The sequence below is a fragment of the Melanotaenia boesemani genome, chromosome 8 (genome assembly GCF_017639745.1).
Source record: "Melanotaenia boesemani isolate fMelBoe1 chromosome 8, fMelBoe1.pri, whole genome shotgun sequence".
Taxonomy (NCBI): Eukaryota; Metazoa; Chordata; class Actinopteri; order Atheriniformes; family Melanotaeniidae; genus Melanotaenia; species Melanotaenia boesemani.
The window spans coordinates 2,189,586-2,216,058 of record NC_055689.1 but is presented as its reverse complement, the minus strand read 5'-3'; the positions used below and the strand labels follow the sequence as shown (position 1 = coordinate 2,216,058).

The following is a 26,473-nucleotide window of genomic DNA, read 5'->3' as shown; positions in this document are numbered from 1 at the left end:
GTGACTTGAAAATGATAAAACATGCTAACTTTTGTTGATGTGTTCCTTCTCTGCATAGTGATGCCGCTTTTAAAGGCTACCAAAGTAGGTGTTTGAATTTATGGAGAGTAAAATAATAAATAAAATATTTCTACCAAGAAAATGTTAAAAATCACTTCATCACTCTTATAAAACCTAATGAATATTGATAAATAGCTTTTATGTGTACTATAAGTAATTAAGCCCTACAGAGTAAAAGTGTTGTAAACATTAAACATAAAGTGGAAAACTCAAACTTTTGACAGGATCTCCAAAGTTTATATGCTGGAGAAAATGTAAAGTTAAAAAGGGAGGTCTATGTATCACTGGTAATATATGCAAGTCCAGAATTGATTTTATAAGGTTTCCCTTGTCATACCCTATAAAAATAACACCTTAAAACATTTCCTACTGAAATGCATTATTTTACCAAAACTATTGGGACACCTCTGCAACGCATTGAATTGAGGTGTTCATACCAAGGTCCATAAAGACCTGGATGAAAAAGTTTGGTGTGGAGGAACTTGACCTCAGCCCAATAAAACAACCAGGGGATATGTGTGCTTTTGGAAGAATGGTGATAAATTCCTATAAACACACTCCTAAACCTTGAGAGTTGAAGCTGTTATGGCTGAAAATGGTGGTCTGACTCCTTAATAAACCCAACAGATTAACAATGGCATATCCCAGATGTCCCAATACGATCGGTAATCTAGTGTATTATAGAAATCCAAGCCAATTAATGGTTGTAATATTGGAAACAAAGTTTACTGAAAGACAAAGTCTCTTTCTTTTGTCACCAGGCAGACAACAGACATTTCCCCCAGTATGATTCTAACCTGCAGCTACGAGGCTCCTGACAGACTTACTGGGTCAGAGGGAGAAAGACACAGATGTAGGACTTCATTCTGACTTTTAAAAAGACAAATGAGCACAATTGTTGCTTTACTCCTTCTTCTGATTGGCCAATAAGGAGGCCTCCCATCGCTGCGCCATGGCATTCTGCCGTCGAGGTCCTGCAGAGAGGGAAGGGGGAAACTGGAGGGCAGGGGGAGATTCAGCTAAACCACTGGATCAAAAACACATGGATGGATGGATGGATGGATGGATGGATGGAGGGAAGGAGGGAAGGAAGGAAGGAAGGAAGGAAGGACAGATGGACGGATGGATGGGCAGAGAGATGGATGGACAGACAGACGGGGATGATTTTTGGAGGGATGATAAAAGAAATGAAGATGGAATGGTACAGTTAGAGCTGTTATGGGATAACTGGGTCCAGGTGTGAGAGGTAGATAGATGGGCGGCTCTATTTTGAACTGACTGATTAAAAGATTTAATCAGTCCAACTGATTAATAAATCAGAGCGTTCACAGTTAAAATTGGTATCAGATGAAAGAATGGGTAAAGGAAGAAATCAGTTACTCATCATGTAAACTATAAAATAAATGAGGTACCTGCATGAAGATTAATGCAATGAAATCAGAAGACAGATTATTCTGTATGTTAGTTTTAGGAGGAATATTCTGAACTCTATATGGCCTCTATGTTTGATCAGAGATTAGCCCCTGGAATAAAAGTGTGCTGTCAGTCTAGTTATCATCATATTTCTCCAGTTTTATGTCCTTTTCATCGGCTTCTTGTTAAATTCATAGTATTTAAAATTCTTCCTCTATGTCTTAGATACCAAGATCCACTGGATCTTAAAGATCTCAGAGTCCCAGGTTTCCCATCAGAGCTTCACTCAGACTGCAAGTTTACTGGTGGTTCCTAGGGGTTCTAGAAATAGAAAAGGAGGCAGAACCTTCAGAGATGAGACCCCTCTCTGTGGAACCGGCTCCCAGTCTGGCTTCAGGAATTAAACTGGCTCCTGTTTTTACATCAACTGACTGACTGCCGCAGCTTCAATCTGTCATCTGTCTGCTGCATCTGAATGTTGTAAGGAGACAAGCATTTCAGATGAAAGGTCCTTCAGCCATCCCAGAACTGGCAGCTGTTATGGATCCTTCTTTTAGCCTGAGAGGCAGCGACAGTCCAGCTTTCAGTCTGACTGACAGGCTTTGGAGGAGCTGTGATGAATGAAGCAACATTGTGGAGGGGCTGATAACATCCCACACGTTTCTGCTGCTAAAGGACGTTGAATTATGGATTTTATGTAGTTTTTCACACTATGCTTCTTTGTGTTGACTTGGTCTAACCACCTAGAGTAGTTTCTAATAATCTGATTGTATATGTGTGCATGTTTTATGAATCTGATGCATCTTCACCTCAAATGGAGCGATGCACTCATTTTCAGGCCAAAGTCAACATTTTCTTTCCATACTCTGCTGCATAACATCTCCTGGTACACATTGCAGGATTTCCCTGTTTGTATGCATGTACGCATGTGTGTGTGTGTGTGTGTGTGTGTGTGTGTGTGTGTGTGTGTGTGTGTGTGTGTGTGTGTGTGTGTGTGTGTGTGTGTGTCGAGTGTGCGCCAGCCCACCTTGTGGTCACATGACAAACTAGATCGTTCCATCTTGCGGGACCTGGAGGGGGATGAAGGTGAGGAGACACTTCTGTCTGGAACCTCTGGCACTGAAATAAAAATGAAGGAAACGAAAAGAAATAATGATAAACATTTTAGTTTAAGATAAAAACATGCCTTTACCTGAATTATTGGTCTTATTGACTATTAATGAAGTTTTTACAGCATTTCTCACAATTTTGTTTTGGGTTCATCAAGTCATTTAAACACCTTAAGGCACAGAAGACTTCAACAGGCGGTCCACAACCCCTAGAGGTTCAGTGGGGGTACTGCAGGACGTCCTGCAATTCTTGGTTGATTTGACAATTTTATATATATAGAGTGAGAGGGAGATTTACTGGAGGATCGGTGCGGCGTCTGCAGTGATGTGGACTGCATCGGTCTGTTCTAGTGAAGGAGCTGAGCAGTAAGAAGAAGCTCTGGATTTACCAGTAGATCTATGTTCCTTAACCTCACCTGTGGTAAGCAGTGACTGAAAAAACCAGATCATGAATACAAGCGACTGAAATAAGTTTCCACTTAGATCTCCTGGATCATGCTCCGTGATCCAGGAGCTCCCCCACATCCAGAGGAACCAGATAAGGTGGCTCGGGCATCTGGTCGGGATGCCGCCTGGACGCCTCCCCGGGGAGGTGTTCCAGACATGTCCCTCCAGGAGAAGACCCTGGGAAGACCCAGGACATGCTGGAGGGGCAATGTCTCTCAGCTGACCTGGGAACACCTCAAGAGTCCCCAAAAGAGCTGGAAAAAGTGCACTGGTCAAAAATATAATGTATAATGTATATAACATATACATTATTGGCAACCTTTCCAGCCATAGAGGAGCATTACTTTTCTTCTTTTCACACACACATAGAACTTTCTGCTCACTGGTTGATCTTTGGCTGCTCCTGATTGGACGTTACCGTCAATCTAAGTTCTCTGATTGGTGGAAAGTCTGACAGGAAGTGGCTTCATCATCATGCCCAGGTCTAAATAGAGGTCTCTTAGCAACATAGTAGTGATGGTGATGTTTTTATGGTGAAATGTGATAAATAATGCTGTTATCATGGATCATTGTGGATTTACCAGATAGAGTCTATGAATAAAACTACATTTAGTGGCTGGATTGTAAACCTCCTAGACAGGATAGAAATGCCTGGAAAACTTCCGTGGATCAGCTAAAGGGTAAAATATCCATCGCATTTACTCCACAGAGCTACACACTGCCCCTCCTGAGATGATTGCGATGATAGAAAAGTGAGACTTTGGGAGATCTGCTGGAGGTTTAAGGGTTAAACACAAGTTTGTTTTACAGCTAGTGATCCTAGTTGTTTGTTTGCTGGAATCTGCTGATACAGACTCTTATCCAATGCCCAGATTTACCTAAATGTTCATCTAGTCAATGTTTTAGAAACTAATGTAGCTTCTCTACTCAGTCCTTCATATGTGTGACCAACAGGTTTTCACGTAGGGGCTTCAGGTAGATTGAGAGGATAGACTCTGTATGAGTAAGGGAACCAGGGTTCCTTTAAGGGTAAGCTATCCATCACAATTCACCCCACAGAGTTGCACATTACCGTTCCAGAAACACTGTTGAGGATAGAAGTGATAGCGCTTGGGGAGATCTAGCAGTTATTTAGGGCCAATTAAAGGCCACAAAGACCACCGCCATCTACTGTGCTGCATTGCACGATCTACATTATCGTGATATATAGCAATAACCAGGATAATCTGGTCTGTCAGTACGTACCGTTGAAAGTGATGTTTTCATGGAGGCCTGGGGACACCAGCACAGTATCGTACCTCTCTCTCCCTCTCCTCCACTCCTCCTCTCTTTTCCTCCTCCACATCTCCTCCCTCTGCCTTCTCCATTCCTCCTCCCTGTGCCTCACCATCTTGATCTCCTGCTCCACCAGGGACTGGCTGCTGATGGAGCGCAGCTTAAAAAATGGGTTGGAGGTGAAAGTGCTCTCCTGCGTTTCCATGGAAACAGGCGCCGAGCTCAGACAAAACTCCGAAGTGCTGCGAATGATCAGGTTGGAGGTCTCCACGACGATGACGTTACCGGAGGACATCACGTCCAAGCTAGCGGGTAAATTGCCACGCCCGCCAATCCCGGAGGAGAGGAGGCGGTTCCTGGAGGCGGAGCTAGAGGAGTCGGGCTCCAGGATAATGACGTTATTGGCTGTCATCTCATGATACATTGATCGAGGGAGAGATGAAGAGGATGGTGAGATGGACAGAGTAGGGGTCCGGCAGGCGGGAGGTCTGGGGGGAGATTGTGCTGTCGACAGGGTGGATGGTCTGTAACAGAAAAGTTTAAAGGTCAGTTTATTTCTCCTTTTCCTACTAAAGACAAAAAACATCACATTTACTTATTCTGATTTTTTTGTATTTCTTTATTTAAGAGGTGGGATGAACAAAGATTATGGAAACAGTTCCATATTTCAGATCTTCATCACATACTGGAACAGCAGAAAAAATCAGACGGGGTAAAGTCAGCTACCATCACACAGAATTAAAATGTACAATAACGGCTGAATATTACTGATGTTTGAAGCTGTGCTAACAATCAGTCCGAAGATCAGACATCTGATCAGTGCGGGAGCCTTTTGTTTCACACAAATGATGCTTTGATCAGGGGTCTTTCAACGAGTCTTTCATCATGTCTTTAAATTTCCATGTGACCGTTATCATTCTCATTCCAATGACTGGACCCTCTGATGTTACCTGTGCAGACTGCTGGGTCTAGCACCAACCAGAGCCATGAAGGGACCATCCCACTGATGCTCCAGTACAGACCATATGATGATTTTCTGTTAGCTCTAGAGCAGGGATGTCAAACTTAGTTCAAGTTCCACTTTCAGCTCAATCTGGTCTCCAGTAAATCAACAGCATAATACTTACACATGAAAACTCCACATTTCCCCTTTGTTTTAGCACAAAGAAGTACAAGTACATTATCAAGATGTTTACATTTCATGATCTATCCAGTCTAAAACATTATGAACCACCTGAAATTTCTGGAGAAAAATAAGTGAAGTTTTACCTATATTTTCCCTCAGTTACACATTTTCATATTTTATCTATTTTTTTTTTTATTTGAGCTATTTTTTATTTTATATTTTATTGTATATATAAAATGTATACTTCTGCATATTCAGAAATAATTATACATTTATAAAATTAATTTAAAAATGTTTAATTAAGTTTGATAAATATTTATTTGTATGATTATTTTTATGAACTGACTCCCCTCATCATACAAAACTGAAGTCACATCTATTAAGTCACAAAGATGGAAAAGGTGGAACAAGTTCTCCTGCTGACTTGGAAATCAATTACAATCACAGTTATTTCCGTAGCACCTCTCAGCAACACTCAGGCTGACCAAGGTACTTAACAACATGTATATTAGTTACTATTAATATCACTGATAATATAATTAAAATTTTCTGGTAATATCTTCTATGTTATTTTCACATTTACCAAATTAAGTTTACAGAATTCATCAAACCCCAACCCTTCCATGTGTTTGTGTCCAACCAGCCAAGGCTCGACTGTCCTTAACGCTGATTCTGCTGGAAGTCTGGTCCTGTCAGCAGGGGGTGTTCTCTGTCCATTTTGGCCCACCAGCCAACCTCAGAACCAGAGACTGAATCAGACTAAACGTTCAGAATCGGTGGTCTGAATGAAATTATAATAAATAGATTGGATTTAATTGGATTCTCTTGTTCCAGATAAAAATCTTCTATCAGGTCTGGCTTTGTGACCCTGATCCATCCTTTAGTCCTCCTGTTATAGACTGCTGGGGGATGTCCCATGATGAACTGGGCTTCTCTCTGTTCTCTTTAATCTCCATGTAGAAATATCTTGTATATTGTTGTTGCTCATTCATTTGTGTTTCTTTTCATCTTTCTCAGCAAGAATCCCTGGATTAAAGATCTGCTGCTGGTTCACCCCTCTTTCCTGTCCTCTCCACCCCCAACTGCTCCAGGAAGATGGTTTTCCCACCTGCTGGTGGTTCTGATGGAGGTTTCCCTCCTGGTTCTGGTTCTGATGGAGGTTTTTCCTCCTGGTTTTGGTTCTGATGGAGGTTTTCCTCCTGGTTTTGGTTCTGATGGGGGTTTTCCCTCCTGGTTCTGGTTCTTATGGAGGTTTTCCTTCCTGGTTCTGGTTCTGATAGAGGTTTTCCTCCTGGTTCTGGTTCTGATGGAGGTTTTTCTCTTGGTCCTGGTTCTGATAGAGGTTTTCCTCCTGGTTCTGGTTCTGATTGAGCTTTTCCTCCTGGTTTTGGTTCTGATAGAGGTTTTCCTCCTGGTTCTGGTTCTGATGGAGGTTTTTCTCTTGGTCCTGGTTCTGATAGAGGTTTTCCTCCTGGTTCTGGTTCTGATAGAGGTTTTCCTCCTGGTTTTGGTTCTGATGGAGGTTTTCCTCCTGGTTCTGGTTCTGATGGAGGTTTTCCTTCCTGGTTCTGATGGAGATTTTCCTCTCCACTGCTGCAGCTCAGGATGGAGGATTTCTTGGTCTCTTTAACTACATCATTATTTTTATGAATGTTTGAGAAAGAAATCTTGAATAAATACCATATTAATCCCTGAAGAGAAAATATCAAACTTGCTTTAAATATTCTTTTTATCCATGTGAACTCCCAATCAGTGAGGAGCATAAATGGTATATATATATATATATATATACAGTCATGGACAAAATTGTTGGTACCCTTCGGTTAATGAAAGAAAATATCACAATGGTCACAGAAATAACTTGAATCTCAGAAAAGTAATAATAAATAAAAATTCTATGAAATTTAACCAGTGAAAGTCAGACGTTGCTTTTCAACCATGCTTCAACAGAATTATTTAAAAAACATAAACTCATGAAACAGGCCTGGACAAAAATTATGGTACCCCTACAAAAGACTGAAAATAATGTGACCAAAGGGACGTGTTAATCCAAGGTGTGTCCACTAATTAGCATTACAGGTGTCTACGATCTTGTAACCAGTCAATGGGCCTATATATAAGCTACAGGTAGTCACTGTGCTGTTTGGTGACATGGTGTGTACCACACTCAATATGGACCAGAGGAAGCAAAGGAAAGAGTTGTCTCAGGAGATTAGAAAGAAAATTATAGACAAACATGTTAAAGGTAAAGGCTATAAGACCATCTCCAAGCAGCTTGATGTTCCTGTGACTACAGTTGCACATATTATTCAGAAATTTAAGATCCATGGGACTGTAGCCAACCTCCCTGGACGTGGCCGCAGGAGGAAAACTGATGACAAATCAAACAGACGGATAATACGAACGGTAACAAAAGAGCCCAGAAAAACTTTTAAAGAGAATAAAGGTGAACTTCAAGCTGAAGGAACATCAGTGTCAGATCGCACCATCCGTCGTCGTTTGAGCCAAAGTGGACTTAATGGGAGACGACCAAGGAGGACACCATTGTTGAAAACAAATCATAAAAAAGCCAAACTACATGTTGACAAGCCACAAAGCTTCTGGGAGAATGTCCTATGGACAGATGAGACAAAAATGGAACTTTTTGCCAAGGCTCATCAGCTCTATGTTTACAGATGGAAAAATGAAGCATATGAAGAAAAGAACACCGTCCCTACTTTGAAACATGGAGGAGGCTCTGTTATGTTCTGGGGCTGCTTTGCTGCATCTGGCACAGGGTGTCTTGAATCTGTGCCGGTACAATGAAATCTCAAGACTATCAAGAGATTCTAGAGAGAAATGTGCTGGCCAGTGTCAGAAAGCTTGGTCTCAGTCGCAGGTTATGGGTCTTGCAACAGGACAATGACCCAAAACACAGCTAAAAACACCCAAGAATGGCTAAGAACGAAACATTGGACTATTCTAAAGTGGCCTTCTATGAGCCCTGACCTAAATCGTATTGAGCATCTTTGGGAGGAGCTGAAACATGCCGTCTGGAAAAGGCTTCCTTCAAACCTGAGACAACTGGAGCAGTTTGCTTATGAGGAGTGGACCAAAATACCTGCTGAGAGGTGCAGAAGTCTCACTGACAGTTACAGGAATTGTTTGATTGCAGTGATTGCCTCAAAAGGTTGTGCAACAAAATATTAAGTTAAGGGTACCATCATTTTTGTCCAGGCCTGTTTCATGAGTTTATTTTTTTAAATAATTCTGTTGAAACATGGTTGAAAAGCAGTGCCTGATTTTCATTGGTTAAATTTCATAGAATTTTTATTTATTATTACTTTTGTCAGATTCAAGTTATTTCTGTGACCATTGTGATATTTTCTTTCATTAACCGAAGGGTACCAACAATTTTGTCCATGACTGTATATACATATATTTATTTATAGCACTTTTACCCAAAGCACTTTACAATATACATTCACCCATTCTCACACATATTCACACACTGATGGCGGAAGCTGCCATGCAAGGTGCTCAACCATAACCCATCAGGAGCAATTTGGGGTTCGGTGTTTTGCTCAGGGACACTTCGACAAGAGCTCAACAGGCCCATCATCAAACCAGCAACCTTCAGGCTACAAAACAACCACTCTGCCCACTGAGCCACGCCGCACCTTATGCATGAATAATGCAATGATTTAACAACACTGGAACATTTCAGAACATAAAGTCAGTCTAACCTGGGTAAAGTCATGCCCTGCAGGATCATCCCCCTTTCCCTGCGGTGCTGTTCCTCTCTCTCCAGAGTCAGTCTGATCTCTCTTTCCACAGCACTCTCCAGCTCCTCCAGGGGGCTGCGGAATGACAAGTCATTCCAGGAAGAGTCCTCATCACTGGCGTAGGAAAGGGAGGAAGGAGGAGCTTCTTTGGATGTGGAGGGTTGAATTTCCCTTGAACAGGACAGGATAAAAAGTTAGGCTTCAAGTTAGTGCTAAAGTTAGGATTAATAATAATCTGTCCATTTTGCGTCAGACGTCCAGTCAGAACAGAGCAGAAAATGAGTGGTCGGCAAAGGGGCCGGAAAACTTATTTTCAGTTTCAGAGGGACAGAGCAGATATCCATAGAATGATCTTGGTGCAGAGTTTGAGGCACAGTGAAAACAGTGACTCTTTGGACATCTGCAACAGAGTCCTGCAGATGTTGAAAGATCTAAGCCTCCCGAGGAAGAACAAGCGACTCCGACCCTTCTATAAGGGGTCAGAGGAAAAGGACATTCCAAATTTAAATATACAAATCTGGGAAGTTCTATTTTATTCATAATGGATCCCATAGATGAGAATCTGGAATGCCAATAATGTAAATAATAATACATCCTGACTAAACAGGCTCTATTAAAGGTAGACATTCCTCTACTAATATGCACAACTTAATTAACATAATAGATTATTCCACCCTAGATAATCTGGAATCCACAGTAATTTCTTTAGATGCAGAAAAAGCATTTGACTGAATAAACTGGACATTTTTATTTGCAACATTGAGCAAATTTGGGTTTGGGTCATCTTTCATAGATTGGATAAAAATATTATATAACAACCCAAATGCATGTGTGAAGACCAATGATCAAACCTCTCCAAGCTTCTGTTTGCAGAGAGGCACCAGACAGGGCTGCCCGCTTTCTCCATCACTCTTTGCTATTTTTATTGAACCCCTAGCTGCTGCCATAAGACAAAATAAAGACAATAAAGGAATCCATGCCACAAATATAGAACATAAGATAAGTCTTTATGCTGATGATGTATTACTTTTCCTCCAGGACTCACCAGCATCTTACCCCCAGACAATCACACTTATTAACACATTCTCATCAATATCTGACTACTCTATTAACTGGTCTAAGACTATTATTATGCCCATCAACTGTGACCTACAAAACATACCTAATACTACAATATAGTCTGGAAACATTAGATATTTTAGGCATAAACATTTCTCCCCAGGTTATCAGAACTAACAAAGTTAAATTATGTCCAGCTACTAAAAACAACAGAGGATGACCTCTCACAGTGGAGGTGCTTACCCATATCACTCATGGGGAGGGTCGCCACAATTAAAATGATGGTTTTACCTAAAGTCAACTACCTGTTTTGTCCAAAAATAAGCCATCATGTATCAGTCAAAAAACATTGCAACAGACTAAAGACAGAGATTGATTGGATCTACCCAAATAATCAATATTTCTTAGCTAACAAGTTGCAATATATCTTCAAATGGCTTAAACCTAGTGGTCTGGATGAACGATGGTTAGATGTAGAGCAAGCATTGTGTGAGGATCTAGTTATCTTTGACCTGCTATTCATTAGCTCAGCCATCAAACCACATAAATGTTTTAAAGGCATTAACATCAGTTCCTCTTGGAATGGTGGGAATTTCTAAAAGTAACTAAGTCTTCAATTATTCCATGTAAGCTTACACCCATCTGGAACAACTCTAAAATCCTGAAAAGCAAAAAGATGAATAACTTCACTCAATGGAAAAATAAATGAATAAAACAGAACATATGATGCCAGAACCTCCCCATACCCCTGTAATTTGATATTCTTACTTCACGATATGGTCGCACTAAATTTTTAGAATACCACCAGCTTAAATCTATTATATGTAAAAAAAAAACAAACAAACTAAAAAAAAAAAAAACACCATCAACCAATTTAACATGCAGCTACCTATCAGGGTAGAGGAATTCTTGAATCTCATTGCAGAGGGGCAGTAGACAAGGCTGTCCTCTCTCCCCCTCACTTTTTGCAATCTTTGCAGCAGTATTAGACAAATTAAAGAAATTAAAGGCATCAATGACAGAAATGTAGAGCATAAAACGAGTCTTTACGCTGATGATGTATTTTTTGTTCTCCAAAACTCACAATCATCTCTTCGTCAGACAATCACACTCAATAAATTCTCATCAATCTCTGACTACTTCATTAACTGGTATAAATCCACTGTTTTACCCATAAACTGCACTTTCCAGAATATTCCTGATACTGCACTACAATCAGGAAATATTAGATACTTAGGAGTCAACATTTCCCCCAGGTAGTCAGAACTATCAAAGCTAAATTATGTCCAGCTTCTAAAAACAGTTGAATATGAACTCACATGGAAATCCTCACCCAGCTCAGTCGTGGAAAGAGTTGCCACCATGAAGATGATTCTACCTAAACTCAGTTATCTATTTTTAATGAATTAATTAAACCTTCCCCCACCTGGTTCAAGTCATTGGATTCATACAACAAAAACCACCACGTATTAGTTTAAAGACTAAAAGCAGTGGTGGGTTTTCATCCCTATTTCATAACAAACAGATTACAGTTTATCTCAAAATGGCTCAAACATCTCCATCTAGATGAACCATGGTTTGATATAGAGCAAGCACTGTGTAAGTATTTAGTCATCTTTGACATGCCATTTATTAGTTCTGCTATCAGACACCATAAATGTTTTAAAAGCATCAACATCAGCTCCACTCTGACAGCCTGATGGTAAAAGGTCTGTATTTATATAGTGCTATATCCAAAGTACTTTACATCATACATCACATTCACCCATTCACACACATACTTAAACATTTAAAAATGATATGGATGACAAGAAAACCCGCCCTTGACAGTGTTTTAAGTGTCGTGCATTGCAGGTGTAAGCAGCGTACCTGAAAGACAAGCAGATGTTCTTGTGTTTCTGCAGGACTGTGTTGCACAGATTTATGTTGCTGCCTCAGTTGTGTAAATAGTGAGGAGAGAGAAGATGACTGCTGTCTTGACACTGATGGTGAGGACTAAAAGTCCAGCATTTGACATCAGATGGTGTGGTGTATTGTTGCAGAATGATCAAATGTTTAAATAATATCAAAACAAAGTGATCAAATCCCTTAAAAAAATTAAATTAAAAAATTAAAAAAAAATATTTTCATTGGTGTTTCAACCAGTACGAGTTGCATTTTTTAACTCATTGTTTTTTGTATGGTTTAGCTTTTACTATTTTTTCTTTTTACAATTTTTTTTAGCTTCTTAGCTGTTTTATGTTGAGCACTTTTGTTCAGTAAGGGGCTGTTTTTCTTTCTCCTCCACCCTCCCCCATGTGATGGGGGGGCAAAGCCTTGTTGGCTGCACTCTCTGGCAACTCACCTCTCAGTTTTAATTACATTTAGTCATCAAAACACAAGAAACACAACACACAAACAGCTTTTGGGGTAATGCCATGTAGTGCATGGTGGGCCAGGCTGCTTGTGTGGCCTTGCTTACAGCACATACTGCCACACCTCCATTTTAACTGCTAACAATACCCACTTTACAAACAGTCATGAGCGGGGCAAGTGAGGACATCGGGGTCCGCTCACACCCTTGTTTTCTGGATGCCACAGGGGGCAGGCTGGAGGAGACAGTTTCCCCAGTCTGCTACATTTGGGCAGGGTATGTTGGGGGTGGTTGGGAGTGGGTGGAGAAGGGAGAGAGGAAGGGGTTTTAGGATGGGGTGGTTGGGGGATGGAATGAAGCTTGGTGGGTGGGGAAGGTTGGGGTGGGGTGGGTAAGAGGGGGGGGGGAATGGTTCCCGGGGTGTGCAGCTGGAACATTGAGGTGGAAGTTGGCCTGCACAGGCTGGTCCTTTGGCAGGGCCTGGTCCTGCTGGGCATGGTGTGGGCACTCTGTCTTGGGGCTTCTAGACTCTTGGGGCCCTGTACTCTGGCTGCCCTGGATGGCCAGTGCCCAATGGGGTCAGCAGCTGCTGATCTTGGCCCACCGTGGCCCGTGTCCCATGACTGCGAGGGGCTCTGGCTGGGGCCTTCCTCTGACACTCTCTGGGTGGGTCTGTGGTGGTGTTCGTGGTGGGGTGGTTGGGGTTTGTAATCTGGGGTGCTGCTCATCGCCAGGGTCTCTGGGCCACCCCAGTCTACCTCTAGTTTTTTTGGGGGGAAACTCATGATGATTGTCAGCTTAGTTTACCTTTAAAAGCTGTAGGAAATTCTCTGTTGTGCTTCTGTACAGGTGTAGCAACTGGTTGTCTGTTGTTAGGTTGGACTGAAGGGTTGTTGCTTCTGTCTACTGTATCTTTGTCTCCTCTTTCTTTTTTTTCTTCTTTCCTTTTTACTTCTCTTCATTATTCTAAATTTTTCTGTCCTGTCCAGTCAGGTCCAACAAGATTACATGAATTCCATCATTCAAAATAAATAAATAAGATTTAAAAGAAAAATAAATAAATTAATCAGATTATCAAGTGCAGCTTTATACCCATGAAGCTCCCCTTGGAAATGTAAATTTGTTCGGCACAACACAGCAGCCAGACCATCATGACCATGTTTTTTCACATCCAAGGGCTAGCCCCCGTAGGAATGAATGGGACAGTATGTAGGATAAAAGTGTTAAGAACTGAATGTCGAAGAAATTCAAAGCACATTGTACACTAATGCACTAGATCCTCAATCCTCATCTTCCAGAAATGACGACAAGGAACATGAGTCAATTTTCATGTCCTACCTGTGTTTGAGGCGGGGGCTGCGAGTAGGGGGGTATAATGAAGTGTGGGTGCCCTGGAAACTCCCCTGAACTGCCAGTCCTGGTTTGGGGGTGGGCTGGCCTTTGACCTCCTCCTCCATCTTCCTCCATTGCTGGCGAGCCAACATAAAGTCCACATGCTCAGTGGAGACATTCTCGCTGAGGTTCTCTTGTTTCACACAAAAATCTGGAGGAACCTAAAAAAAACAGACATGGGATAAAATTTAGGATTCCTACAATTAAAAAACTGAGAAAACATGTTTTGAAAGTGACATTTATGGAGCATTCACACCAGGAGAGTTCAGGGAACTTGGTTCCATTGGGTGGTGAATTCTGAAAAATTCTGAAAATACTCAATAGTGGGAGATATTCCCTAAACTATCACTGACCCAGATGAAAGAAAGAATAAGGAAATCCAGTGTGTCTGTGGTAATCCAGACTAGTTTCTTTCCTCCAGGTCCCCATAGCTATATTTTGTCTCAGACCAGCAGCCATGTTCTGCCTGGTGTGATCTGGAAAAAATTTAGTCTGGAAACATTTCGTTTTCATGTTGAAATCCGCGTCAGTTAAATGTAGCGTGACATTTATATATGGCTTGATGGTGCAGCTTGACCACAGGTCTGTAGCAGTGGCGAAACATTGGACTGTAGCCACGTCCTTCACCCTACCCACATCATCCAGGGCAGGAGAGACACTCGACTAACATGGAGACGAGATGGCATTGATACTGTTTGTCCAAAGTGGTGATGGGATTTTTTAAATCCCGGGTTGTTCACTGCTGTCAAATGACAGCCCTAATTTAATTAATCACAGCTTTCAAATGAATTAATCATGATTAATCACCACTCGAGACTATGCCTGAAATGTATGAACAAACGAGCCGATGCTACAAACATTTACTGTTAACTGACCTTCCCTTAGGTAAACATCAAATGTCCAAGGGTCAGTAAATGCAGCATGTAATGTAATCATCTCTACCATGTTCTAGATCATAATTCAGAATTATATCATCATCTCACCAACCGTCTCCATGGTGATCATTTCTGTCCTAAAACCAGCAGATGTGACGACTGAAGTTAAACAGCCAACATTGATGAAAAAACTCTGATAAAACTGATGGTCTGGATGAAACCAGCTTTTACCTTTTATCATTGAAGTGTGAGTGTGTAAGTGTGTATGTGTAAGTGTGCAGCAGGGATACAAGTCCTACAGCATTAGGGAAATTACAAATGATAATGTTTTATAAATATAAAAGAAATACATTATTATAGAATCACAACATAGATATTTATATAGAGTCATAAAGTCATACATTTAAATGTCTTTAAAATATTATATATCACAACTAACAATGTTGCTCCGTTAAATTATTAATAACAGGATATCTTGAACGACATGACTCACCATCCGGTCCAGATCGGTTAAACTGGCTGTTGAGCTGAGTGATGGAGACATGTCTCCCCTTGCCTTCATCTCCTCTTCATCATTAGCTCTGCCTCCCATCCTTTCCTGCTCCTCCACCACCTCCTCTGCTCCAGTCCTGGCCTCCTCCTCTTCCTCGCCCTCTTCTCTGTTCGCCTTTCTGCTCTCATTAACATCAAGAATAGCTCCGCCTCCTTCTACCTGTCTGGTGACATCATAGGGTGGCGAGGCTCCCCATTGGTCCTCTCCCTCATCGCTGTCAGAGCATACAACAGCCAGCTCTGCCTGGAGGCTGTCACTGAGGTCATCCCCGAGGCTGAGGTTGTGTCCCCAGGCCTCCTGGGACGTGGTCTCTGGAGGACCTGAGGGGATGACTGATGATGGACATGATGGATTTTCAGTGATGGAGCAGAGATCTTCTTTCATCTCTCCCAACATTCCTGTTATCCATTCATCCACTTCTTTCATGCCTTCCTTCCCATCATCATCTCTCCTGGTTCTCTCCTCATCTTCAGCCTCTGATTCTCCTACTTTCCCTTTTTCTTCCACTTCAATCTCTATTTCTCGTTGTTCCTCAGCTCCTTCAGTTTCTCCTCTACCATCCTCCTCTCCTTCAACCACACCTCTTCTTTCATCTTCTCCCTGAGTTTCTCTTCTCCCACAATCTTCTTCACCCTCTCCATCTTCACTTCCACCCTGCTGCTCTCCCCTCTCCTTCTCTCCCATCTCAAAAACCAGATAATCACATTCATCTCCCTTTTCCTCCTCTGTATACTGGAGCCCCTCCACCTCCTGGCTGTTGTAGCTGAAGAAGCTGTCCTTGTCTAGGTCTGTCAGAGGAGGTGATGAGCTGACCTCCATGATAGCTGGATCCTCTGGCTGTGTGGAAGTGAGGTTGTTGTCGTGGTTACCGTCCGTTAGTTCAGGTGCTGTCCTCCTCAGACCAGCTGTAGCTCTCTGTGAAAACACACATACAGTAAATATTAGTTTTACATCATAATAAAGTTCAAATTAATTATTTTGTCCTCATCAAATGGTTAAGATAGTCAGTTTTTAAATATATCTATAACAAAAACTTTCAGTTTCACCTGTTCACCTGCGCTTAACACAAATATCAAGTCAGCCAATCACATGACAGCAGCTCAAAGCATTTAATGGTCCTGAATGGTCTGAAGAAGAGAAAATATCCAGTCAGCAGCAGCTGTCTGGACCAGAACATCTGGCTGATGTCAGGGGAGAATGGGCAGACTGATTGGAGATGATGGAAAGGCAGCAGGAAGTCAAATAAGCACTGGTTACCACCAACTAATCTGATGATTTCCATGATGCAGAAAAGATGGAAGGAATTATGGAATTTGAGAATGAAACAGGATTCAGCTGTAAAATAAGGAATTCTTGGCTGTGATCTGTCATCTCCACCTGTTTAAGTTTTTAATGCTTCCTAAACCAAATGAAGATGAAAATCTGGATGAGAACTGAATAAATTTTGACCTCCGCAGCCCCACGTCTGTTGTGATGCCAGCTGAATTGATCTCATAAGTTAAAAAACCAACAGAAACACCAGATTTTCACCTTATAAGTTGACCAGGAGTTAGGAAATTGAAAGCTATGTGTCTCTAAAATAAACTGAAAAAGCTGCATCTGCTTCTGGTGAAGCTTCAGGCCGAGAAAATACCGGCTGTTAAACACGGAGGAACGTTGTTAGAAAACCTCCTGCAAACTCCCCCCCGAGTGATTTAGTTTCACCTGGAGGCTATCCTGGAGAAGATTGGGGAGAAAAATATCAGTGGTTGGGAAGAAACTACTGAGAAGAGACTGCTGTGTATTTAATAACAAATGAAATCATGATGTTCACAGCTGACTGAGCAGCAAGCTCATATAGAGGCTGTAGCTCCTCAAAGTAGCTGGTCCAGGTTTGAATCCTGGCCTAGACCTTGCTGCAGGTCACCTCGTCATGCTCTGATCCCATTTAACTGTCAAGAAGCTGTCCTACAAACATCTAGAATCAAGCAAAAAATAATTGGATATCTAGGACACTTTATTACTTAAGTGTTAAAATTCAATACACACCCCACAGTAGACACATTTCCCTGGAAAAAAGTTAGTTAACATTATAAAACACAGAATTAGAGAGGAAAAACAAAAAATTGATTTAATAGGAGCCCATAGTCTACGCAGAATAGCATGAACACACAACACGTCCAACCTTGAAGCAGGTCCTCTGGTCAGGTCCAGCAAGATTAAACTTTAAAAATAAATAAATACGATTTAAATAAAAAAAAATCAGATTATCAAGAGGAGCCTTATACCCATAAAGCTCCCCCGGAAAAAGCAAGTTTGCAGACAAACCTGCAGCAACTGTGCGATGCTGTCATGTCAATATGGAACAAAACCTCTGAAGAAGGTTTCCACCACCTGCTTCCATCTATGACACCAAGAGTTAAAGAGGAGGTCGGACTGGAATTTGGTCCTGTTGCAGAGGACGACCCGGCAGAAGCGAATAATTAAACTAATAAGAAACAAACCTGAAAACACAAAGAGAGTTAAACAGAATCAGGAGGAGATTTAGTGAAAAATAGGACAAATCAGAGGCCTGTTTTACAAAGCTTATCAGACCAGCCAGGTCATCAGACCATCTTCAGTTTAATATCCACCATGATATTAAACTAGAACTTTATTTTGTGGTTTTTAGACAAATCTTTTATCAGGAATTTGAAAAGGCTAAAACCTCAGCCAGCAGTGTGATTGTTAAAAAAATCCTTCAAGTAAAAGAATAAAACCATGTTCAGACATAAACACACACTCATCACATTCACACACACATCAGATTAAATTGGTGTATGTGACCTACAAATGTTTGATGGGCTAAACGTGAGCCTTCATGCTGTTACCATGGCAGCACTGTGTTGGCTGTGAGTGGGTTTGCATATTATTATGTTCTGTAATTTAAGGCATGTGGGGGTGACAAATGGGAGCTGTTGCTATGGAAACACCAAGTAAAGATGCAGAGTGGGTCAAGCTGCTGAAGTCAGTCAGAACTGTGACGAGAAGAAACAAATTATTCTCATATTTAACTTTAACAAGACTAAATTCTCCTGATCCAGACGGTGGAAATGTTCAGAGCTGATGTCAGCGTCTATGTTAGCATCGTTTAAACTAACACGGCATCCTGTCACCCTTCACGTGGATGCAGAAAGATCTAGTTCAGTTAGTTCATCCACTCAGCATCCTCTTCACCAGGTCCACCTTCAAGTACCGGGTCGTCCTCTTCGCCGGGTCCACCTTCAAGTACCGGGTCGTCCTCTTCGCCGGGTCCACCTTCAAGTACCGGGTCGTCCTCTTCGCCGGGTCCACCTTCAAGTACCGGGTCGTCCTCTTCACCGGGTTCACCTTCTAGTACCGGGTCGTCCTCTTCACCGGGTCCACCTTCTAGTACCGGGTCGTCCTCTTCACCGGGTCCACCTTCTAGTACCGGGTCGTCCTCTTCACCGGGTCCACCTTCAAGTACCGGGTCGTCCTCTTTACCGGGTCCACCTTCTAGTACCGGGTCGTCCTCTTCACCGGGTCCACCTTCTAGTACCGGGTCGTCCTCTTCACCGGGTCAACCTTCTAGTACCGGGTCGTCCTCTTTACCGGGTCCACCTTCTAGTACCGGGTCGTCCTCTTCACCAGGTCGACCTTCAAGTACCGGGTCGTCCTCTACATCAGGTCCACCTTCTAGTACCGGGTCGTCCTCTTTACCGGGTCCACCTTCTAGTACCGGGTCGTCCTCTTCACCGGGTCCACCTTCTAGTACCTGGTCATCCTCTTCATCTGGTCCACCTTCTAGTACCGGGTTGTCCTCTTCACCAGGTCCACCTTCTAGTACCGGGTCGTCCTCTTCACCGGGTCCACCTTCTAGTACCGGGTCGTCCTCTACATCAGGTCCACCTTCTAGTACCGGGTCGTCCTCTTCGCCAGGTCCACCTTCTAGTACCGGGTCGTCCTCTTCACCGGGTCCACCTTCTAGTACCGGGTCATCCTCTTCACCAGGTCCACCTTTAAGTACCGGGTCGTCCTCTTCACCGGGTCCACCTTCTAGTACCTGGTCGTCCTCTTCACCGGGTCCACCTTCTAGTTCCGGGTCGTCCTCTTCACCGGGTCCATCTTCTAGTACCTGGTCGTCCTCTACATCTGGTCCACCTTCTAGTACCGGGTCGTCCTCTTCACCAGGTCCACCTTCAAGTACCGGGTCGTCCTCTTCACCAGGTCCACCTTCTAGTACCGGGTCGTCCTCTTTACCGGGTCCACCTTCTAGTACCGGGTTGTCCTCTTCACCGGGTCCACCTTCTAGTACCTGGTCATCCTCTACATCTGGTCCACCTTCTAGTACCGGGTTCTCCTCTTCACCAGGTCCACCTTCTAGTACCGGGTTGTCCTCTTCACCGGGTCCACCTTCTAGTACCTGGTCATCCTCTACATCTGGTCCACCTTCTAGTATCGGGTCATCCTCTTCACCAGGTCCACCTTCAAGTACCGGGTCGTCCTCTTCACCAGGTCCACCTTCAAGTACCGGGTCGTCCTCTTCACCAGGTCCACCTTCTAGTACCGGGTCGTCCTCTTTACCGGGTCCACTTTCTAGTACCGGGTTGTCCTCTTCACCGGGTCCACCTTCTAGTACCTGGTCGTCCTCTACATCTGGTCCACCTTCTAGTACCCGGTCGTCCTCTTCACCAGGTCCACCTTCTAGTACCGGGTCGTCCTCTCCATTGGGTCCACCTTCTAGTACCAGGTTGTCCTCTACATCTGGTCCACCTTCTAGTACCGGGCCGTCCTCTTCACCAGGTCCACCTTCTAGTACCGGGTCGTCCTCTTCACCAGGTCCACCTTCTAGTACCGGGTTGTCCTCTTCACCGGGTCCACCTTCTAGTACCTGGTCATCCTCTATATCTGGTCCACCTTCTAGTATCGGGTCATCCTCTTCACCAGGTCCACCTTCTAGTATCGGGTCGTCCTCTTCACCAGGTCCACCTTCAAATACCGGGTCGTCCTCTTCACCGGGTCCACCTTCTAGTACCGGGTCGTCCTCTTCGCCAGGTCCACCTTCTAGTACCGGGTCGTCCTCTTCACCGGGTCCACCTTCTAGTACCGGGTCATCCTCTTCACCAGGTCCACCTTCAAGTACCGGGTCGTCCTCTTCACCAGGTCCACCTTCTAGTACCGGGTCGTCCTCTTCACCGGGTCCACCTTCTAGTTCCGGGTCGTCCTCTTCACCGGGTCCATCTTCTAGTACCTGGTCGTCCTCTACATCTGGTCCACCTTCTAGTACCGGGTGGTCCTCTTCACCAGGTCCACCTTCAAGTACCGGGTCGTCCTCTTCACCAGGTCCACCTTCTAGTACCGGGTCGTCCTCTTTACCGGGTCCACCTTCTAGTACCGGGTTGTCCTCTTCACCGGGTCCACCTTCTAGTACCTGGTCATCCTCTACATCTGGTCCACCTTCTAGTACCGGGTTGTCCTCTTCACCAGGTCCACCTTCTAGTACCGGGTCGTCCTCTTCACCAGGTCCACCTTCTAGTACCGGGTCGTCCTCTTTACCGGGTCCACCTTCTAGTACCGGGTTGTCCTCTTCACCGGGTCCACCTTCTAGTACCTGGTCATCCTCTACATCTGGTCCACCTTCTAGTATCGGGTCATCCTCTTCACCAGGTCCACCTTCAAGTACCGGGTCGTCCTCTTCACCAGGTCCACCTTCAAGTACCGGGTCGTCCTCTTCACCAGGTCCACCTTCTAGTACCGGGTCGTCCTCTTTACCGGGTCCACCTTCTAGTACCGGGTTGTCCTCTTCACCGGGTCCACCTTCTAGTACCTGGTCGTCCTCTACATCTGGTCCACCTTCTAGTACCCGGTCGTCCTCTTCACCAGGTCCACCTTCTAGTACCGGGTCGTCCTCTTCACCAGGTCCACCTTCTAGTACCAGGTCGTCCTCTCCATTGGGTCCACCTTCTAGTACCAGGTTGTCCTCTACATCTGGTCCACCTTCTAGTACTGGGTCGTCCTCTTCACCAGGTCCACCTTCTAGTATCGGGTCGTCCTCTCCATCGGGACAACCTTCTAGTACTGGGTTAGACTTTTTAATCCTTGATGTGATAGATGAAGCAGGTGGTGGAAACCTTCCTCAGAGGTTTTCTCCATATTGACATGACAGCATCACACAGTTGCTGCAGGTTTGTCGGCTGCATCCATGATGAGAATCTCTTGGGTACTTAGTGTGGGATTCCGCATTGATAGACACCAAAGAAAGGAGATGAAAATTTGTTATATCAGGGTATGGGGTAATAACCACGGCTGTAAATATCTGAAGAAGCAGATCAGACACGTCATCTGCAGAGGTTGCCAGTAAGGAGCGTCAGGAGACTCTCCTTAAGTTGACAGACACCTCACAAGATGGTCTTGTCCTTGGTTAGATGAGGGAATAACAGCCACATCAGGACCAGAACAAAGCAGTGAAAAGAAACACAGCAGGGGTGTCAAACATACAGGCCGGGGGCCCAATCTGGCCCACCAGAGGGTCCAATCTGGTCCATGGCATTAAATATGAAAATAACATGGAAGATATTACAGGTACTATTCTAAAAAAAAGTAACTGTAATCTCTAAGGTTTCCATGTGAGGTTTCATGCTTTCTGTATGATTGTAAAACATTTCCAAGGCAGGAGGAGAACTTCCATCTTTCTGACTTCATAGATGTGACTTCAGTTTGTATGATGAGGTGAGTCAGTGCAGCTGGTCAGGATTACTACACACATGTAGTAATGTAATAAAAAAATATTTTGAAATCTAAAATAAAATTACAACAAATGAAACTGAAATAAAAATGTTTCATCTGTGCTTAAAAAATGTATAAAATTGACAATTTATTAATGAAAATAACTGTACATATAAAATATTATCAAATTTAAAATTGAAAATACATGTATATAAATATACATACCGTGTATAAAATCTACTAATAAAGTAATGAAAGAAAATATTAAATTAATTTGGAAAAAAACAATAAAATAGTAAATACATGATAACTAATAAAATATATAAAATATGTAAATGTGTAAATGATGAAAATTGAAACTTCATTGATTTTTCTCCAGACATTACAGGTTAAGGATCATCAGATGAAAACATCCTGGTCATGTACTTGTACTTATTTGTAGTGAAACAAATGGGAAAATTAGGAGTTATTATTATTTATTTATCGCATGGTGTTATTGTACTGGTCCGACCTACTGGAGACCAGATTGTTCTGAATGTGGAACCTGATCTAAGACGAGTTGGACTCTCTTTAGAGGCACTGCAGTTATGTAAAGATGGATTTTGTAATAGATGGTTCAGTCAGGCTGAGCTCTCTCTGAGGTGAACACGCAGGCATCAGCGTGAATGTGTTTCATCTGCTTCATGTCTAAAGAAAAACATCTGGAGAATTAGTTTGGTTCAGACCTCATCTTCACTGGCAGCTAAATTTAGCTCAGAAAAAATAATCTGCCTCAGTTTGTTTGTTTGGTGGATAATTTCTCCCCTTTAATCCCACCTGGTGTTGTTTTCTACATGGATGGAAAGCCTGATGAGTCACCTTTACAACCAGGTAGAACTGGTGAGGATGGAGCTCCTGTCAGATGAAGAACACAGCTAAATAATAATAATAATAATTTATTTTTATTTTTATTATTGTTGTTGTTATTATTATTATTGTTATTATAAAAACTCAAATTAAAAAAGGAAACAAAAACCAGAATTGGTTTGTTGCAAATTTGCAACGTAAAGATTATTAATAAATTATTAAAACTAAACCATTATTAATAAAGTATATTTCTATTTCATTTCATAAATAAACTTCCTCAAAATCCAGTTTGTGTGGACATCATTCTATACTATTTAAATAAATAAATGGCCAAACGGACCCTCGGCTTAACTGACTGCAGGACATAATGCAACCTGAATCGGTGGGGGTTTCCTGCAGGTGGACGGGCCCATCTTTAAGGATCTTGGTGATTTTATGGAACCAGCTGAGTTTTTTTTTTTTTTTTTTTTTTTTTCTTCTTAATCTTTCTTAGGAAACCAAAACCTGTTTCCTTGGTGGAAACACAGCTGTGGGCACATTCTCTGGTGGAAACGTTACATAAGGCCAGTGCAGCTGTGAGTCAGCATATGTGGCGGGTTGGAGGGTCGTCTGTAATCTCTGCTCCTCTCGCAGCTCATCTGGATCTGATCAAGCAACCTTGCTGGATTATTGGTTGCACTCATCACCTCTGTCGACTCAGACAGCTTCTCTTAAACCTCTGATTATTAAAGATATTATAAATGTAGTTTCTACTTTAGAGTGACACCACCCAAAAGTCGGTTTGCTCTGACAGGAAACAGCTGGATGGAGAATTATCAGCGTTACTTAATCAGTGTGATGAGGGAGGTGGAGAGAGGATTACAGAGCAGCTTAAGGCAAGTGTTTGTACTGAAAATGAGGAATAAATGAAGACTTGGTGACATCTGAGTTAGATTATTCTATTCTGGAGTGACCAGCTCTGGTCCTGCAGGTTTTCTGTGTGTCCCTGCTCCAACACACCTGACTAACATTAATGAGTCAATGTGTAGAACTTCATATGCTGATGGCTCCATTTAATTTAAGTCAGGTGTGTGGGAGCAGAGAAATGTAGAAAACCTGCAGGACAGCAGCCCCCGAGGACCACCTCTGGACACTAATGCTCTTTTCTTTTCTTTTCTATTCTATTTTATTCTATTCTTTTCTTTTCTTTTCTATTCTTTTATTTTATTTTATTCTATTTTCTGTTTTGTCCTGTGGAGAGAGAAAAGGGCCATAAGGAAATACATAAATTACATTAACAGATATAGTTATCAAACGTATAGATAAATACCACCATCTAATGTATCGGAGTTTTTCTCCCTGCGCTGCACGGATCTTTTATCTGGGACCAATTTCTCAAGATTTGGGAGCAAAATAACTAATCAGGTGTGACAATCTGTCAGTGATAATGAATCCAAGATGCCGTTCGTGCATGAAATGATTAAATAGTGACAGAATAACATGTTTTTACAACAGTTTTTAAAATACAAATATAGTATTATCTATATAATACATAAAATTTCTAATTTTGTTAAATACTGGCCTATTTAAGTCATTAATTGCTTTATATGTTTTTATTTTCAATTTTAACATTTTATATATTTGTTTAGGGTACTTTTTCCCTCCAGCTCCTGGCAGATAAGATCCATCCTGTAAGTCTCTTACATAACTCAGCATCCTGAAATCAGGCAAAGCACGAAAACTGTGAAAGATAAGCGCACGCGCCAAACCAAAGCCAAGAGACCCCGGCTTTGATAGATGGCTATCTGAGCCAAAAACATCCGCGTGCATCTGCTACAGATGCTTTGTGGTGACCGATGCCAAAGGAATCCCCCTAATCTCTCCACAAACGTGGGGGTGGAGATGTGGGGGTGGTAGAGCCACCAGTAAAGGATCGCTGGGACATATCGACCTTGTTGATGCGCGCGGCTGATTTGCTTATTTACCTACCAATAGCTTCCAGCACAGCAACCAAAACGAGATCATCTCCAGGCGGCCGCGGCGCGCGCATTCCTCTCCTCTCCCCAACGGCAGCGCGAGCAGCCAAGCGGCCGCTCTCTGGCGCGAGGAAGGACGCATGAATGCTGACGGCTGCGGAGGATTTGATCACGAAGAGGAGATGTGTAGAAAATGAAGAGAGAGAGAAAGAGAGAGGGGGAGTGGTATCGACCTGTCCTGTTACTGGTGAATCAGAGCAGAAGAGATTCATCTGTATTGGCAGATTATTGACTCTCTCTCTCTCTCTCTCTCTCGCTCTGTTTCTATTTACATTTTCCTCCCCCTCTTTCATTCTGTCATCCAAATATTTTTGGACTCGCCCTCCAGGCTGTAGAAATAACAAGCAGCCTCATTGGTCTGGAAAAATTCAGTGATGACGTCATGATTTTAGTCCTTTATCAATGTATTAAATGGATCAGTTATGTCACCATTTTGATTTTTTTTGTAATAGATGGTTTGTTTGATCTGATCAAAATAAATGCATTAAAGCAAAGAGATTAATCTGTGGAATTAGCTCTTTTTTCCCCTCTACAGTCATTTAGCAGACGCTTTTATCCAAAGCCACTTACATCTCAGGAAAAGAACAACACAAGCAAGAGTTGAGCCAAAGAACTGGACGAATCTTCCTATCTCATTCCGACGAGTAGAAGAGTTAAGTAATGTGCAAATGCGCCTTAAACAACTGAGTCTTTAGCTTGCTCTTGAAAGTGGATAAGGACTCTGCAGAGCGGACAGAGGTCGTAGATGGTTCCACCACTGGCCCAGGGAACAACAGAGGAGAAGAGTCTAGCTACTGATGTGGCACCACGTTGTGGTGGGAGCACTAGACAGCTTTTGCTGGCAGAGCGTAACTGTGGAGAGTGTAGCTCTGGATTAAGGAGTGGAGGTAGACTGGAGCCGTTTGGGTTATTGTTTTGTAAGCCAGAAAAATCGGCAAGATCAAGCAACAGAGATAATATGGTCCTTAAAGGTCAGCTGGTTGTCTACCATGACACCAAGATTCCTGGTAGAAGACGTAGGCACAAGCGTAACAGAGTCAAGCTACACACTTATCTGTGGCGGTAAGGAAGGATTGGCTGGAAAGACAATAAGCTCAGTCTTTGACAGGTTTAGCTGAAAGTGGCGATTCTTCATCCATGCGGAGATATCAGCAACATGTTGATATTCACATTGAGACGGTTGTGACGTCGACTGGGAAGGAAAGGAAAAGCTGAGTGTCATCTGCATAGCAGTGGTAGGAGAAACCATGAGAGCTAATGATGCACCGAGTGAGGAGGTGTACAGTGAAAAGAGAAGAGGGCCAAGCACCGAGCCCTGAGGCACCCCTGTTGTCAGCCCATGTGATCTGGACACCCCCCTCACACTGCATATATGTTTTTGAACACATTAATGCAGGGGTGTCCAGCTCTGGTTCTTAAAGGCTGCAGTCCTGCAGCTTTTCAATGTTTACTGCTCCAACAGACCTGACTCAAATTAAAGA

At 42.8% G+C, this 26,473-nt stretch overlaps 1 protein-coding gene and 1 long non-coding RNA gene across 4 annotated transcripts; one reads left to right on the top strand and one right to left on the bottom strand.

Moving 5' to 3' along the window:
* Positions 1 to 582: 582 nt before the first annotated feature.
* Positions 583 to 25,232, bottom strand: LOC121645075 (cilia- and flagella-associated protein 251-like). Of its 3 annotated transcripts, XM_041993385.1 has the most exons (8): positions 24,946 to 25,019; positions 17,734 to 17,909; positions 15,367 to 16,341; positions 13,945 to 14,159; positions 9,156 to 9,365; positions 4,275 to 4,828; positions 2,501 to 2,592; positions 583 to 1,056 (listed from the first exon to the last, which is right to left on the bottom strand). In XM_041993385.1, the coding sequence occupies exons 3-8, from the start codon at positions 16,243 to 16,245 to the stop codon at positions 964 to 966; spliced, it is 2,043 nt and encodes a 680-aa protein (XP_041849319.1). In that variant the 5' UTR covers positions 16,246 to 16,341; positions 17,734 to 17,909; positions 24,946 to 25,019; the 3' UTR covers positions 583 to 963. The 3 variants fall into 3 exon arrangements, with proteins under 3 accessions (XP_041849319.1, XP_041849318.1, XP_041849320.1); XM_041993384.1 differs by lacking the exon at positions 17,734 to 17,909 and having other exon boundaries at positions 24,946 to 25,232; XM_041993386.1 differs by lacking the exon at positions 17,734 to 17,909 and having other exon boundaries at positions 24,942 to 25,004.
* On the top strand, positions 4,777 to 6,579 carry LOC121645077. The gene is made up of 3 exons (XR_006011349.1): positions 4,777 to 4,849; positions 4,933 to 5,016; positions 6,448 to 6,579. It is a non-coding gene; the product is annotated as an uncharacterized LOC121645077 (long non-coding RNA).
* Positions 25,233 to 26,473: the final 1,241 nt, after the last annotated feature.